Source organism: Macaca nemestrina, chromosome 9 (assembly GCF_043159975.1).
Source record: "Macaca nemestrina isolate mMacNem1 chromosome 9, mMacNem.hap1, whole genome shotgun sequence".
Taxonomy (NCBI): Eukaryota; Metazoa; Chordata; class Mammalia; order Primates; family Cercopithecidae; genus Macaca; species Macaca nemestrina.
In genome coordinates this window covers 120,973,074-120,986,135 of record NC_092133.1, presented here as the reverse complement: position 1 = coordinate 120,986,135, position 13,062 = coordinate 120,973,074, and the positions used below count along the sequence as shown (strand labels likewise).

Here is a 13,062-nt window from a genome sequence, read left to right as displayed (position 1 = left end):
TCAATAAATGAAAGAACAAGTAGACAGAAAATATATAAGTATATAAAGGATTTGACAATATCAATGAATTTAACCTAATTAATATTTATAGAACACTTTAAGAGCAGTAGAGTACACATTTTTTTTCAAGTGCATACAGAACATTTATCCAAATAGATCATATTCTGGGCCATAAAATAAGCCTCAATAAATTTTAAGTGATTCCAATAACACAAAATATATTTTCATACCACAGTGGACTTAGAAATCAATAATGTAGAAAACTCTGGATAATTGTTAAGCAGTTAGAAAATAAATAACATACTTTTAAATGACTCGCAAATCAAAGAAGAAATCAAAACAAAAATCATAATTGAAAATTAAAACACAGTAAAGGATGCCACTAAGAGAGAAGTTGATTGCACTAAATGCCTATACTGGAAAACAAGGAAAGTCTCAAACCAATAACCTCAACTTTATCTTAAGAAACTAGAAAAAGAAGAACAAGGCTGGGTGCAGTGGCTCTTGCCTGTAATCCTGGAACTTTGAGAGGCTGAGGTGAGCAGATCATGGGGTTAGGACATTGAGACCATACTGACCAACAAGGTGAAACCTCATCCCTACTGAAATACAGAAAATTAGCCAGGCGTGGTGGTGCGCGTCTGTAGTCCCAGCTACTTGGGAGGCTGAGGCAGGGGAATCTCTTGAACCTGGGAGGCAGAGGTTGCAGTGAGCCGAGATCATGCCACGGCACTCCAGCCTGGCAATAGAGTAAGACTCTGTCTCAAAACAAAAACAAAAAACAAACCAAAAGTTAGTAATAAGGATGTAATAGATATCTCAGTATAAATCAGTGAAATAGATAACAAAAAAAATTGATGAGCCATAAAAATGAAAAGCTGCTTTTTGAGATCAGTAAGAATGATAAACCTCTAAATGGATTGATAGACAAAATAAGAGAGAAGACAAATTATCCATATCAGGAGTGGGAGAAGGGACATCACTAGAGATCCTACAGATATGAACAGGATAAAAGGAATATTATCAATAAATTAATACCAATAAATGCCACAACTTAGATTAAGTGGACAAGTTTATTTCAAGATATAAATTTCCAAGCTCACTAAGAAAAAGACAGTTTGAATAGCTCTATATTACAAAAACTGAAATTTGTAGTTAAAAACTTTCTCACAAACAAAACTCCAGGTCCAGATGATTTTACTGGTGAATTCTACCAAACATTTAAGGAAGAAATAATACCAATTACATACAAATACTTTCAGAAAATTGAAAAGGATGGCATACTTCCCAATTCATTCTGTGAAGCCACCACTACTGTATAAAGGCCCAAACAGAAAAAGGCAAGAAAGAAATCTGCAAGTCAATATGCCTTATTAACATAGATGTAAAAATTCTAAACAAAATGTTAGCAAATTAAATTCAGCAATGTATAAAGAAAGCTAACACATCATGACTACATGACTCTTATTCCCAGATTGCAAGATTGGTTTAATAACTGAAAATCACTCAAGGTATTTCACCATGTGTGGTAGGTAGAAAAATAACCCCAAAGTATCTACATCAGAATCCCTGGAAGCTATGAAAATAGTGTGTTACATGACAAGGGAGAAATAAGAATGCTGATAGAATTAAGGTTGCTAATCAACTCTCTTTGAGATGAGGAGATTACCTTGGATTATCTAGGTTGGGCCAACACAATCACAAAGGCCCTTATTGGTGAAAGAAGAAGGCAAGAGAGACAGAATTGGAGACAATATGATGGTGGAAACAGAGGTCAGAAGGGTGTGATTTCTGGCTTTGAAGATGAAAGGGACTCAGTAACCAAGGCATGCTACCTGGAAAAGAAAAGGAAATGGATTCTGCCATAGAGCTTAGCTCCCAAGGAGCATAGATAGCCTTGCCAACATTTTGAATTTCACCTACTGAGATATATATCAGGCTTCTGACTTTCAAACCATAAGATAATAAATTTGTGTTGTTGTTAAACCACTAGTTTTGTTATTACAGCAGCAATAAGAAAAAAAAAATTTTTAAGAAAAAAGAAAAACCATATGATCATCTTAATACATGCAAAACAACCTTTTTGGCAAAATCCAACATCCACTCCTGATAAAATATGTCTGCAAAGTAGGAATAGATATAAACTTTCTCTGCCTAATAAAAGATATCTACAAAAAAACCCTATGCCTTACATCACACTTAATGGTAAAAAACTGAATGCTTTTCCCCTAAGATCAGGAGCAAGAGAAGGATGTCTTTATTCAACATTGTATGGGAGGTTCTTGCCAATGCAATCAGGCAAGAAAAAGAAATAGAAGGCATCCAGAAAATTTGTAGTTAAAAACTTTCTCACAAATTAGAGAAAGAGGTAGAACTATCTCTATTTGATTTATAGAAGATGATATAATCTGGCTCTGTTCACGCACCCTAATTATTTTGAGATTAATTCATATTGTAGCATTTCTTTTTATTGCTATTCCATTATATAGATTTACCACAGTTTGCCTGGGTCATATGGTAGGTGTACATCAACATTTTAAGAAACTGCTAAACCATTTTCCAAAGTGATTTGTACGTTTTATATTCTCACCAGCAATATATGAGGGTTCTAATTTCGCTCTACACTAGCTGGCACTTGTTGCTGTTCATCTTTTTGATTATAGTAATCTTTGTGGCTGTGAAGTGGTATCTCCTTGTGGTTTTAATTTGCATTTCCCTAATGACTAATGATGCAGAGAAAATGTACTTTATCATCATTGTATATCCTCTTTGGTGATGTATCTGTTCAAATCATTTGTTCATATATATTTTAAAATTTGCTTGTTTTCTTATTCAGTTTTAGAAATTATATATTCTGGATACACATTCTTTATTTCTGTATCAGACATATATTTGCAGAATTTTTCTCACAACTTATAGAATATATTGTTTTTAAAAATTCTAGACTTTTTCCGTAAGCAGTTTTAGGTTTATAGAAAAATGAGGCCAGACACAGTGGCTTGTGGAGCCTGTAATCCCAGCACTTCGGGAGGCTGAGGCAGGAGGATCACTTGAGCCCAGGAGTTTGAGACCAGCCTGAGAAACATAGTGAGACCCCATCTCTACAAAACAAATGTTGAAAAAAAATTAGCTAGGCATGGTGGTGTTTGCCTGTAGCCCCAGCTACTCAGGAGACTGAGGTGAGAGAATAACTTGAGCCCAGGAGGTTGAGACTGCAGAGAGCCATGATTATGCCATTGCACTCCAGCCTGTGTGACAGAGCAAGACCCTGTCTCAAGAAAAAAAGAAAAGAGAAATGAGAAGTAGAGTTCCCATAAACACCCCTCCACAATTTCAGTTTTCTCTATTATTACAGTTATCTTTTGCATTGTATTAGTCAGGATTCTCTAGAGAAAGAGAACCAATAGGACATATGTAGAAATATATGAAAAGATTTGTAATGGGAATTGGTTCACATGATTGTGGAGGCTGAGAAGTCCCATGACAATACCATGTGCAAGCTGGAGAATAAGGAGAGCCAGGGGTGTAATTCAGTCTGTGTCCTAAGGCCAGAGAACCAAAGCTGCTGTAAAGTCCTGGAGTCCCGAGGCCTGAGAACAGGAGCTCCAATGTTCCAGGGCAAGAGAAGATGGAAGTCCCAGCTCAAAAAGAGAGAGGATTTTTCCTTTTTACACTCTCTGTTACTCAAGCCCTCAACAGATTGGATATTGCCCACTCACACTGGTGAGCGCATGTCTTTACTCAGTTTAGAGATTCAAATGCTAATCTCTTCCAGGAACACCGTTACAGACACACCCAGAAACGTTTTAGTAGCTATTTGTGCATCCCTTAGCTCAGTCGCTTTGGCACATAAAATTAATGTGATGACATCTATAAACAATTCTATCAAATCTACAGAAAAGGGCTAGAACTAATTAATTATGCAAGGAAGTATTTGTTGAGTTTCTGTTACATGACCGGCACCGTTCTAGGCGCTAAGGTTATGAGAGAATAGGGCAGAAAGGGCATCTGTCCTTATGGGGAGTTATCATGGAGTAGGTAAGCAAAACACAGAGGTTGTTAAGTGATATGACAAAAAAACAACAGGATAAAGAGGGATAAGAAAGACTTGGATGTGGTGACAGTAGATAGGGTGATTGTGGGGGACTGCTCCAAGGAGGTGCAGTGTGAGCTCAGAACTGAAGACAAGATGAAGCCAGCTTTGTAAACAGGGGAAGGAAGAGGAGGAAATGTCCAGGATGCCTGTCCTTTAAGTTTATTCTGAGGGAAATACGAGTGTAAGCCAAGAATAATGTGAAAGGCAAATGGCAAATAAATTGGAATGGCACAAGGCAGAATGCTGATGAGATCGATAATATCCATGTATGATTTTGTTTTACGTGTGATGTCAGGTGAGGAAAATAAAGCAACCCTCCTTGAACTTGGAGCTGTGGAACCTTTAACTAAGCTACTCACCCACGAAGATAAAATTGTAAGAAGAAATGCTACTATGATATTTGGAATCCTGGCTTCTAATAGTAAGTATCAACTTTAAAAAATAATCAAATAATCCCATGTAATGCATTATCATTCTTTTAAATTTAACATTAAGGAATTTGTTTCAATTTTATTTAAACTGACTTTAATGTTCACAAAAACGTTTTATCAGTATAATGCAGCAAATGTGTGATTTCATATTTTAAGGGATAATTTTAAAATAGGAAAATATGTGCAAGCACATCCATGCAAAAACTCCTCTCAGAGTTGGTGAGGTAGTCCTACAAGCTGAGATAGCAATCATTTTCTCTTAAAGTTTTTTTCTTTAGTGTAATGTAATTTGCCTGCCTACATGTATGTTACATTTCATATATATTTCTTAGTGAACAAAGCCTAAACTGATTTTTTGATAAACTGATTTTTTTTGAAACTGCAAACTATATTTTACAAAAGATAAATTTAAATGTGCATTTACCAAGGTAGGCGAATCACTTGAGGTCAGGAGTTCGAGACCAGCCTGACCAACATGGTGAAACCCTGTCTCTACTAAAAATACAAAAATTAGCCAGGCATATTTGGCATGTGCCTGTAATCCCAGCTACTCGGGAGGCTGAGGCAGGAGAATCACTTGAACTCAGGAGGTGGAGGTTGCAGTGAGTTGAGATCGCGCCACTGTACTCCAGCCCGGGCGACAGAGTGAGACTGTCTCAAAAGAATAAATTTTAAAAAGTGCATTTACTTCTTAGACCTATTACTTGCTTGGAATCATATATGTCATATTATTATTCTATTAATATATAATATATACTATGTAATATTAATCGTGTACATGATTAACATTATGTGATTAATATCAAGAATACAATTAATATCAATTATATTATGTATCATTAGTATAATATATTAATATGTAATTATACATTATATATTAAATAACATATTAGTATCATATGATATGACGGTATAATAATATTAGTTAAAAGACACTATTAGGTCCATTAGAATATCAGTTTGACCACCATGCCAATAAAGGCAGTCTCTGACTTATGAACAGGATATGTTTTCCTTGTCATTTTCTAATGGTAGTTTTTGAGTCAGTCACCAAAAACCCTGTAACTCATAATAAATTTTAAATGACACTCTTAGTGGAGACTGAATTCTAACATTAAACGTAGGTAGCTATGAATAAACACATGCCTATCATGGTATGTAGCTAAAATCATTATACTTTCCCATCTTATGATAATCTCAGCAAAACACAAGTACAAATTCTTTCCTAGCTTTCCTGCCTACCCGCTGCTCGCCATTTTCCCTGGACCCCGTGTGATGACAGTGAGGCCTCCTTATTCCATGTCCAGCAGGGATTTGTGGTATGAGTGTGTTCAGGGACAGTTATGAGTGGAAGTTGGGGAGAGACGTGGAAGGGCGGTTTTATGTGGCGTCTGTGCCATTACAGCCTCAGCTAGAGACTGCTTTTGCTGGGGCCCTCTGCGAGGAGTCAGTGGAAGGCAGTGACTTTGGGAGCTCTGATGGTAGTTGTGCTCTAAGGCTGCAGTCTGGGAGTGTTTCCCGAGATAGCAACAGGATGAGGACAGTCATGGCGGAGTGCATGTCCCACCGACTTAGACTGTGATAATAATACTAGATAACACTTACATGCACTGACAAGGGGCCAGGCACTGTGCTAAGTGCTACTGATATATTAAATCATTTAATCCTATCTAACAGCCCTGTGAAGTAGGTACTATTATTATTTCCTTTACATCTGAGCTAACAGAGGCATAGAGAAGTTAAAATAAGGCAGTACTCAATTGAATTATGGGCTCTCCTAAATTTATCACAAGGATTATCTGTGTAACAATTCTATATCAGTATCACATTGAATGTTTAACCAAAAACAAAAAAGGAAAATTATAACCAAAAAAGGGAAGTTTTTTTTTATTTCTTATGTTTTATTCTATTTACATACCATGGAATCTGAGAAACAAAAATATTTTGTGGCCAGGCATGGTGGCTCACGCCTGTAATCCCAGCACTTTGGGAGGCTGAGGTGGGAGGATTGCTTGAGCCCAGGAGACTGAGGCTGCAGTGAGCCATGGTCACACCACTGCACCCCAGCCTGGGTGACAGAGTGAAACCCTGTCTCAAAACACACACACACACAAAGCTTTGTAATACCTCTTATGCAACTCTTTATCTTAAAAGTAGGATAGATACCTCAAAGCATTCGTTTATTTGCCCAAAGTCATGCAGGTGGTTAGTAGTGGCACTGAGGGTAGAGCCCTGCACACAGGCATACCTGTCTAGCTTTAATTAGGCTGACAAAAATAGTATAAAATGTACTTTACAACAGTCAATATACTTATTTTTAAGCATTTTTGGCATTTCTAATAATCAAATTGAATGTAAGCAATCAAGATGTATTAATTGAAATAGGCTGGATAATTCTTATTTGCATTCTGTACAAGATTTATTAAAATCAGAATTTAAAAATACCCTCCCAGCAAAACACACACACACAAAGATTACTATTACATAATAAATGAATGTAGGACACAGTAACTCAACTCTTCTAATATGTGTTCTAGGCACATTTTGCACTTTTATGGTTATTGTTTTTAGTGTCTTAGAAGGAAGTACAGCTCAGGATTGAGGAATACAGCAGGCTACAGAATGTAGTGGGTTGGCCCCACCTAGGCAAGAAACCTGCCCCACCACTTGCTGTGTGGTTTTGAGCCTCAATTTCCTCATCTGTAAAATGAGATAATAATATTACCTGTCTCATAAGGGAGTGTTCAGTAGATACTGCCATTATCATTATTATTTTGAGACAGGGTCTCACTCCGTTGCCCAGGCTAGATTTCAGTGGCGTGATCTCAGCTTACTGCAACCTCTGCCTCCCAGGTTCTAGCGATTCTCCTGCCTCAGCCTCCCAAGTAGCTGGGATTACAGGTACAAGCTACCATACCTGGCCAATTTTTGTATTTTTAATAAGGTAGGGGTTTCACCATGTTGGCCAGGCTGGTCTTGAACTCCTGACCTCAAGTGATTCACCTGCCTCAGCCTTCCAAAATGCTGGGATTACAGTCATGAACCACCATACCCGGCCTATTATTATTATCAATAAACATCAATATTCTGTTTCTTCCTTTGTAGATGATGTTAAAAAATTGTTAAGGGAGTTAGATGTCATGAATTCTGTCATTGCCCAGCTCGCTCCAGAAGGTAACTTTGCATTCTGTATCTGTTTTAAAAAATGGAACTGGTTTTTTTACAGTTGATCAAACTATATATTGAAAATCATTCATGAGCTATTGTGAAGTGTTATTAAAATCTCTCAAACCACAACTCAATTTTGAGTTTATAAAAAAGGTGAGCTATAAGCAAGATAAAATTTGCAGAGCTTTGGTTTCCAAAGCATATTTTAAAGTAGTGACTGAATAATAAGCAGTTGGCATACTTGTGTTATTTATTTTTGATACACAGAAGAAGTAGTTATCCATGAGTTTGCTAGCCTTTGTCTAGCAAACATGTCTGCAGAGTACACCAGTAAAGTGCAAATATTTGAACATGGGGGATTAGAGCCACTCATCAGACTACTGAGTAGCCCAGACCCGGATGTAAAGAAGAATTCTATGGAATGCATTTACAACTTGGTGCAGGTAAGATTAATTTCTAAAAAGTGTTCTGACGAAAGCTGATTTTAGAATTTATTTTCCCATTAAAAATAGAAAAAAGCTTTTAAAAACTCACCAGTTTTGCATCATTAGATCTTCTTTTTACTGGTATTTATCATTCAGAGAAAAAAAATAATGGAAGCTTAATGTAGATATCTTTCAATTTTCACATAAGTCATTGTTTCCTATGAAAAAGTATTTTGGAAATGTATTTCCATTTTTAAAGAATAGAATGGCATGCAAATAAAATGTACTTCTTTTGAAACAAGAAATCTAATAAGCGGAACCTGGGCAGTTACTATTGATTGAACCCTGGTGGTCTAAGCACCTCGGATGTAATATATACCCTATTCAATGTACTGAGATTTTGGTTTAGGCTTATTTGTTGCTAAAAATCTAATGATCTGAGTGTGCAGAACAGAATTCATTGTCCACAATAGCAAGATGCCACCTCACTGTGCTGTTTTCCTTTGTCATGGAAATAAACTGTCAACCTTCCCCTCCCCTACAGTCCTGTCCTTTGAACCCCCACCCCGGGAACACACACACACACACACACACACACACACACCCTAACGCCCACAGCAGGTCAGCTTCCTGATACTTTGAACAGCCTTCTCTGCTGCTTAGATTCCTTAACAATTATCATGCACATTTGATGAACTGTAGATCACCGGAAATTGGAAAGACACAAATTTTAAATGGCCATCAATAGAGTAAGAAATGAGGAGATACCAAAACGAGAGTGAAGAAGAGGATTAATGGAGAGGAAACGTATCCAGGCAGAGAGAGACAAACAGGCTCATGTCAAAAGGCAGCAAAAGCAAAATTCCTGGCCCAGCATGCAGTTGCCACTCCTCCTCCCTCCCTAAAAAAGACATCCTAAAGAGGAAGCTTAGTCCCTCTTTTCCCTTCTCCCATTACTTTGACTTTACATCATTTGATTAAATATTCCTGTAAGCATATTTGTGTTTTAAATCCAAAGACTCCTTACAGCAATATTTCCCTATTGTTTTAATCAAGAAGAAATAAAAATAATTACCTCCACGGTTCTTAACAGCAGTACTGGCTTAAAAATGTGTATGAGTTTCCTCGGGCTGCTGTAACAAAGTACTACAAACTAGGTGGCTTAAAACTACAAACAGTCACAGTTCTGGAGGCCAGAAGTCCAAAATCAAGGTGTCAGTAGGACCACATCCCTGCTGAGACTACATAAGACCCTTCCTCTCCTCTTCCCATCTTCATGTAGTGGCCATCCATTGGTGGCATCCCTTGGCTTGTGGTTGCATTCCAGCAAGCTCTCCCTCTGTCATCTCTCTCTCCTAAGGACACTAATTGTACAAGGACACCACTAAAGGCCCACCTTACTCCAGGACGACCTCATCTTAACTAATTACATCTGCAATGACCCTGTTTTCAATAAGGTCACATTATGAGGTACTGGGGTTAGGACTTCAACACTTATTTTGGAGGGATACAATTCAATCCATGACAAAAAGCAACCTACAATTGTGTCTAAAGGAAGCTGAATATTAGTGATCAACTGAAGGATGGACAGGGGAAAGCTAAGCTACAATTGGAGTCTTTTCTGCCTTATAAATACATATAGTAAAATAGTAAAATATAAAAAATAGTGTAAATATAAAATAGTATATTTTATATATGTTTTGATTATTTATAAATGTTTTGATTAAAGGTGTCATGTCTTAAAAGAGTTTGGGAGCTTTTCATGGCTTCTTGGCTTGTTTTCTTAAGCTCCCCCAACCACCCACTTCTTCACTCACACAGAATCACAGACATACAAGCACAACAATTGTCTGGATTACAATGACCTCTTGATTGTGTAAATGTCTTAAATAAAGGTCATGTATCTGAATAAACCTGCTTTAAATTTGCATGCAGAGGGCCTGTCAACAGTACTGCATGCTAATAAGTATTTCATAAAGAATCCATTTGAATGAGATAATAAGGAATCAATGCCATATCATTGTATTAATTACTATTTGAAGCAGTGTATCCAAGTGTGAAAAGAATTTTATTATGCATAGATTTTATTATAATGCTGTTTAGAGTAATCAGAATTTGCTGTCTAATAAACAATAGATACTACAAAAGACATAGACCATGTATATTTTGTTGTAGACAATATCTACATATTACAGTTAAAATAAATTTTGGTGTTGTCAATGGAAAGATTTCTTATTTTTGTGAGTTATTTTGGAAGGGAATCTGGAGTAAAAGATGGGAAAATTGTAACTTATGTTCTTGTGTTAGAAAACAGAATTTCTCCATTCTTAATGTATTTTGCTTAAAAAAAATATTGTTTTGATTATCTGTATTTTGCGGCAGGATTTTCAGTGTCGAACTACACTTCAAGAACTAAATGCAATACCTCCTATCTTAGAGCTCTTGAAGTCAGAATATCCAGTGATTCAGTTGTTGGCTCTCAAAACCTTAGGTGTTATTACAAATGATAAGGAGTCTCGAACAATGCTAAGAGACAATCAAGGATTGGACCATCTTATTAAGATCCTAGAAACTAAGGTATTTAGTTTCATTCATTTGACTCTCTATGAGGAAATGTATCTCTCCCAAATGTTTAAAATGAAATTTTATTATATTTAATGTGTATTAAGTGTAATGGATTAATTTGCTTATTGCTACATAAAGGTTATTGGCCTGTTTAAATCAGGCTAATTGTAGGGACCATTATAAACTAATTTTAAAAGCCTTCTGGTTTATCAAACTTAAGATTTTTAAATTCTTGTCTATGATCTTCCTCTTGATTTCCTAAAACCCCTAGGGTGAGTCTTTTAACCTTCCTTATGGTTTTCTCTGGGATAAAGCAGAAGCATAATTTACCTTCTATATACATTTTAATAATATTGGAGTTAAATGTCCACAGTTGCTAATAAGCCCCTTAAGAATCAAACTTTAAGAATATCTGTGCCTTCTAGGATCTCTTGGTTACAAAAACTCATCTAACAGTTTATTGAAAACCATTTAATTGACTTGAGTGGTCCAGATCGCTTCTGAATGTGTCCGGTGTCTTTAGCCACTAACTCCTTAGTGAAACAGTAATAAACAGATTTCAGATCCAGTATCCCTACTTTAATATTTAGTAAATTAAGTTAATTCTAATAACAGAAATCTGCTTGAAGTACCTCTTAGAGATTCCAGAGATAGGAACATATTGAAGGAGTACAATAGAGTAATAACTTTGTATTATGTTTCAAACTATCTAATTGTTAAATTTTTTCTAAAAAGCCAGAACTCAGTTTGACTATACAGCACTGGGAAAATGAAGTACAATATAAAAGAGCAGAGATGGCACAAGCATGTTCCCAGTCATGTGGACCTACCTGCCTTTGATTTGTGGATCCCATATGTGATCCCCTATAATTACATTTGTGATGCAAAATGCTAGTAACACTGTATAGCAAACATTTTATCCTGTTTAAAAGGGGAACTGAAACCAGAAATGTTACTTAATTTGCCTTATGTCACACAGGTAGAAAGTGACAAACAACAGGGTTTATCTGATATGCCACATATTCTCGCCTATCTGATATTTTACCTGTCTTTTTTTAATTAGGAAAAGGGATGGAAGCACCTACTAGGTGGCAGGCATTGTGATTTTATTAAATTTGTAATTCTTTGAGGAATGTGATGGTATTTTTATCTATGAAATGAAAGTATTGGTAATAATTGTATCATTACGTATATAATCATATATACCTATTATAGCATTAATCCTATTATACAGATAAGGAAAATGCCTCTCAAAGAGGTTGAATAACTTGCCTATGGTTAGAGCTAGGAAATATGTGAGAAGGATTTTTTAAGAACTGATGTGTATATATTCTAATGGGAAAAACTCAAAGAACACAAAAATATAGAGAGTGAAAAATAAAAATGCTCGTCCCCATCCTCACCTAAGAGTAGGTACAAGGCACAGGTGTCTGCTCCCATAATTTTTATTCAGCATTGTCCTGGAGGTTGGAACCAGGGCAATAAGGCCAAATAAATAAGTAACACAAAAGACTAACAAACTGGGGCCAGGCGCAGTGGCTCACACCTATAATCCCAGCACTTTGGGAGGCTGAGGTGGGCAGATCATGAGGTCAGGAGATCAAGACCATCTTGGCCAACATGGTGAAACCCCATCTCTACTAAAAACACAAAAATTAGCTGGGCATGGTGGCAAGTGCCTGTAATCCCAGTTACCTGGGAGGCTGAGGCAGAAGAATCGTTTGAACCAGGGGGTTGAAGGTTGCAGTGAGCCGAGATCGCACCACTGCACTCCAGCCTGGCAACTGAGCAAGACTCCATCTCACAAAAACAAACAAACAAAAAGACTAACAAACTGGAAAGGAAGAAGTAAAACTGTATTTATTCGCAGATTGCATCTATATTTATTCAGATTGTATGACCACATGTACAGAAGATCCTAAGAAGACTACAGAAACTTACTAGAACTAATAAATAGATCTATCGAGGTCGCAGGATGAAAGTTCAATACATAAAAATGTATCGTATTTCTATATGTGAGCAATGAACAAAACAGCAAAACAAAAAGTACAATTGGACTTATAATACATTCCTAAAATATGAACTACATGGAGATAAATTTATCAAAATTTTTGCTAAATCTGTACACTAAAAAATATAAAACACTTTTTAAAAGGAACTAAAGAGATAATATATGTATATGGAATGAACACATATTAATATGTCAGTTTCTACTTAATTATCTTTTGCTTCGTTTTCAATTATCATAAAATGATTGATTTGGTTATATTTAAGCTTGCCATTTGTTTATTTGTCTGACCTGTTGCTTTATTCCACAGTTCCTCTCTTCCTGCCTTTTGTAGTGTTAATTTTTTTTTTTTTTTTGAGATGGAGTCTT

The 13,062-nt window shown here is 36.3% G+C and overlaps 1 protein-coding gene across 5 annotated transcripts in view; it reads left to right on the top strand.

Moving 5' to 3' along the window:
• LOC105480036 (armadillo repeat containing 3) overlaps positions 1-13,062 on the top strand; it is a 115,735-nt gene that overhangs the window by 27,824 nt on the left and 74,849 nt on the right. For all 5 annotated transcript variants that reach the window (XM_011738473.2, XM_011738471.2, XM_011738472.3 and 2 more), the window contains 4 exons: positions 4,392-4,517; positions 7,633-7,701; positions 7,963-8,138; positions 10,503-10,697. In XM_011738473.2, coding sequence (XP_011736775.1) covers positions 4,392-4,517; positions 7,633-7,701; positions 7,963-8,138; positions 10,503-10,697 — 566 coding nt within the window. The remainder of the gene's footprint in view (positions 1-4,391; positions 4,518-7,632; positions 7,702-7,962; positions 8,139-10,502; positions 10,698-13,062) is intronic.